The sequence below is a fragment of the Nicotiana tabacum genome, chromosome 22, assembly GCF_000715075.1.
Source record: "Nicotiana tabacum cultivar K326 chromosome 22, ASM71507v2, whole genome shotgun sequence".
NCBI classification, from domain to species: Eukaryota; Viridiplantae; Streptophyta; class Magnoliopsida; order Solanales; family Solanaceae; genus Nicotiana; species Nicotiana tabacum.
Window position 1 is genome coordinate 225,994,629 of NC_134101.1, and position 4,862 is coordinate 225,999,490.

The 4,862-nt window shown below is 32.9% G+C and overlaps 1 protein-coding gene across 1 annotated transcript; it reads right to left on the minus strand.

The window, feature by feature from the left end:
• Nucleotides 1-668: 668 nt before the first annotated feature.
• LOC107780055 (uncharacterized) lies at nucleotides 669-3,528 on the minus strand. The gene is made up of 4 exons (XM_016600577.2): nucleotides 3,150-3,528; nucleotides 1,942-2,040; nucleotides 1,341-1,837; nucleotides 669-1,106 (listed from the first exon to the last, which is right to left on the minus strand). Exons 1-4 carry the CDS (start codon nucleotides 3,526-3,528, stop codon nucleotides 669-671), a joined length of 1,413 nt encoding a protein of 470 aa, XP_016456063.2.
• Between the last annotated feature and the right edge of the window lie 1,334 nt (nucleotides 3,529-4,862).

The window sequence follows — 4,862 nt, forward strand, 5'->3', positions numbered from 1 at the left end:
TTGCATTTTCGACAGCAAATTGGAAAGGCATGCAAGAAATATATGTTGCTTGTAATGTTACAGTTTTGCTGTTTTCATATTATGCCAGTGAATGGGTGATAAGAAAGCGTTTAAAACCTGTCCTATTGCATTGGACCAGTTAACTTTACAATCTTAAGCACCGTGGCATCATTAAATGTAGTGTAAGATACCGTTAACTGTAGTTTTGTATATCTATCTATATATTTTTTGTATAGTCAGAGTCTAATGTATGTAATTGTATATATATACTATTTCTATTTTGTATATTTAATTGGTAATCCCTCTTTTTTGTATAGTTTTTATATAGTGACATCTATTTTGTATATATTTTGTATAGCTATAGTTTATTTTCTATTTATTTTGTATAGGAACAAAATATTACATATAATTGTATAGTGACAGTCTATTTTGTATATTTTTGTATAGTAACAGTCTTTTTTGTATATTGTCATCTATTTTGTATAGTGACATCCATAATAGTATTTGAAATAAAACTTCTACCAATACTTTCATTATGACAAAAAGTAGCATCTTGATTCGTACATCAGAGAGAATCTGATTGCAAATCTCATTATTTTTCCAATATTCTAATTGCAATATTCAAAAGATTTTTTTTACAAAATACTAAATCACTATAGCAACATCTATTAGTTGTCTTGAGTATTCCTGCATGTTTTTCTGTTATGTCCTTGTTTTCCACACAGTCCACATGTAACAGTTTTAGTATACAGATATTCATAAAGTCCCTTGCGTCGTGACTTCGTCGGTCTTCTTGGTTTGCCCTTCACTATCGGTGGTAGGACCACATTATCTAACACCTCTGTTGGAAGGTACCATGTAGTTTCATCAGAAAGTGGATTAACTGGCACTTCATATGTCTTCTTGAAGTATTCCTTGGTGTAATAGGCAGAACAATATTTGGGTGCTTTCATGTGTGTATAGTCCAATACTGCCATAGCATGTGGACAAGGAATCTCATCTACTTGAAATCGTTTGCACGAGCATTCCCTTATTTGCATGCAGACTATGTTCCGCCTTTGTTCCGCATCCATTACTACATATACATAATCGGTTGAAGGCTTCACCTAAATTTAAATAGATATTATTAGTAAAACTAAAACAGGGATATGACAAGTATTACTGCATTTTTGTCAAAGTATGTTACTCCGGTATATGAAGTAAGACATGATAAAGGAATATTTACCATCATCTTCTGCGACAAATAGCTATTTTCCTTCAGTATTTCATGATATTTTTTTTCCTATGTCAATAAATGTACTCATTGCAGTCATTCTATTCGTATTATTCCATTCCATAACCAAATTCATCATGTAATCTAGCAAACTCATGATTGGTAGCTCTCTTGCCTCTTTGTTCCTTGCATTGAGTGACTCGGCAATATTTGAAGTCATCACCATGGATCTATTAACAGTATAATGCACTATAGACCACTTTGCATAACCAACTTGGAATAGGTAACCCCTTACCCTCTTATCAATGCTGTCCATATCTTCCATGAGGCAATTAAAATCTTCAATTTTGTATGCTCTGGCCATTGCAAAAAATACTTCCCTCAACCGGTCATGGTTTTTCTTGAACTGCTTCTTTATGTTATTCCAAAGATGAAAAATGCATACACAGTGAGATACCTCTGGATACACAATCGAAGCATCCCTCAATATGCTTGCATGACGATCCGATACGACGCACATCCTTTCCCTTTCCCCAAAAGCCTGTCTAAACATTTCAAAAAACCATTCCGAGGAAGCATCACTTTCAGAATCTACAACAGTGTATACTAGTGGAAAATTTTTACCTGCTTAAGCAAATAAGAAAGTATCCACATGTTATTTTTGTTATACACAAATAAGAACTATCTATACCATATATAATTATTATACGAGTCTGCAACATATTCACCTGCTGCATCTTGTGCGCTAGCTGTTAATAGTCTTCCTCTGTGTGATGATTTGAGGAATGTCCCACCAACCACTACGATAGGGTAACAGTATTTCCATCCTATGATTGATGCATTTAGTGCAATAAAAATATACATGAAGCGACCGTCCTCTGATTTATGTAACCTTGTGACAGAACCAGGATTTGTCATATTTATTATATACAAGTGACCCGACAGTTTTCTATAAGATTCACGTGGTATCCCTCTTAGTAGTTCAAGCGTCTTTTCTTTTGTTCTATAAGCTTTTATGTAACTCATATTAATCCCATACTGTTGTTTCATGTCGCTCATGATATCTGTCGGAGTGTATATTGTTTTTGGATTGGTATATTTATTGGAATGGCTGACGAAGTAGCATGACGTTGTGAAAACAATCTACTCATCTCTGGGCAAGTGTGAACATCATTGAACCGTCTAACCTTGAAGACATTTGATTTGTGTAGACTTGAAGATCTAATACTCCATTTGCAACTTTCATCCACGTATGTAAGACAATACATATTTAAAATATAGTGTTATGATAATGCATTTATTCAGAATTTTACACGTGTCTCAAATAAACAAGAATTACAGAGAAGTGCAATCTTATTATACAATAATTATACATTTTTTATACAGATCTGTATACAAAAAATTACAGAGAAGTGCAATCTTATTATACAATAATTATACATTTTTTATACAGATCTGTATACAAAAAATTACAGAGAAGTGTAATCTTATTATACAATAATTATACATTTTTATATAGACCTGCATACAAAAAATTATAGAGAAGTGCAATCTCACTATACAATAATTATACATTTTTTATACAGATCTGTATACGAAAAATTACAGAGAAGTGTAATCTTATTATACAATAACGATACATTTTTATACAAATCTGTATACAAAAATTACAGGGAGTGCACTCTTATTATACAATAATTATACATTTTTTATACAGATCTGTATACAAAAATTACAGAGAAGTGCAATCTCACTATACAATAATTATACATTTTTTATACAGATCTGTATACAAAAAATTACAGAGAAGTGCAATCTCATAAGTAGAAATCATACCTTGCTGTAGATGATCTATCCACTATAAATTGATATTTTTTCCGTATTGCGTAGTGCTTCATTACACTAATGAGTGTATTTTTGTCCCAATACAACTGACCTTCTGCAATTTCTTCATGTTGTGGATTGTCTATTATACAATTTCCCTTCAATATCTCAATTTTGTCTTCCTTTACATGATTATCCATCATTTCAACAATATTAGTTCCATGTACTTCTTCTATGTTCTGACATTGTAAACCAACTGAAGTTGTTGCGAGTAAGTTTCCAGCTGAAGTTGTTGCAAGTAAGTTGCCACCCAAGTATGAACTTGAATATGAGCATTCAACACTTGAATATACATTTTTCAATGTTATGCATAATGGATATTCAGTGATATCCAGGTTTTTCTTTTTCATCTCCATATACAAGCGCACACTCATATCATTATATATTGGAATTGCTACATAGCCATCCTTCACTGTATATTTTATATCCATTGCACTCGTAATTGAATCTCTACCCAATTGCTTGTATATCTCATCAACAAAATAATCATAGTTACAGTCCGAATTGATCAACACGCCATTAACAAGGAAATTAACAAATTTACTCTCACTTACCAATTCACCATTGTGTTAAAGTAAAATCGGAATTAAAGTTGGAACTGTGGTTCCAAAATTCACAATCTCCATAGACATTTGTTGATTTTGTATCAATTTCACAATTTAAGAACGAAATCTCAACTCTATTAAGCTGATTGTAGGCAGCAATTGTGCAAAAAATTTGAATTTCAGTGTGAATTTTTGGGAGCTCTTCTCTGGGTTTAATCTTCAGAAACCCTAGAATTTCTTTCACAATGTGAATAATTGGGCGACTTTTATAGTGTTTGGAGGTTGAAGATTCCATACTGAATGTGTGAATTTAGGATACAAAATCGATTAGGACTGTTTTCCTTTTCGTTTGCGTTGAGCGTATGATTTCAGCCTTTTCAGTTGCTAGCCTTTGTTATTGTTTTGAGGCTATTACTTGTAAGGGGTTATTTTGTGGCTATCAGGTGATATAAGTTTGACCCTAGTGGCTATAAATGAAGTTTGCTCTAAAATAATTAACACCTGAACAAAGAATATAAATTTGCCCATTCACCCAATCCGGTCCCTTTATAAAGGAAAAAGTCCACCCAAAAGTCGTACAACGCTCTTTATTATAAACGGGCAGGATTGGGACGAATTGGGTGTATGGGTGGATTTTTATACTTTACTTGACTGTTAATTCTTTTTATGTGGTCCAAAAGTATATGTGGACTGCCAAGTCAGCATTTTCTATTGACAAAAATCAATAAATCTGGTTGAATGATCATCAGAAATCAATAGGGATAGTTAAGTAATTTTTTTATTACAAATAAAAGAAAAGTAAATTTAGTCCACAATTTCACATAGTTCAGTAAATTTTTTAGTAATGGACTCGTCGATCTTTTCATTTTCTCTCTTCTTAAAAAACTTTTTTATCAAGAGAATCTCAATAATTTATGTAGAAAAAGTAAATGAGACTGTGTAACGACCCAACCGGTCATTTTGAGCATTTGTATTCGCTCGGTAGTTTGGGGGCAAGTAGCTCCATATGATGTATTAGAACTTGTGTAAAAAATTTGAGTTCATTCCAAGTTGATTTAATATGTTTCGGCGTGAGGTCCATACGATATTGTTATGCGTGATTTGAGGCCTCGAGTAGGTTAGTATTATGTTATGAGTCTTGTTGGCATGTTCGTACGGAGTCCCGAGGGGCTCGGGTAAGATTCGAATAGGTTTGAGCTGTGTTGCGCTCGTTTTTCTTA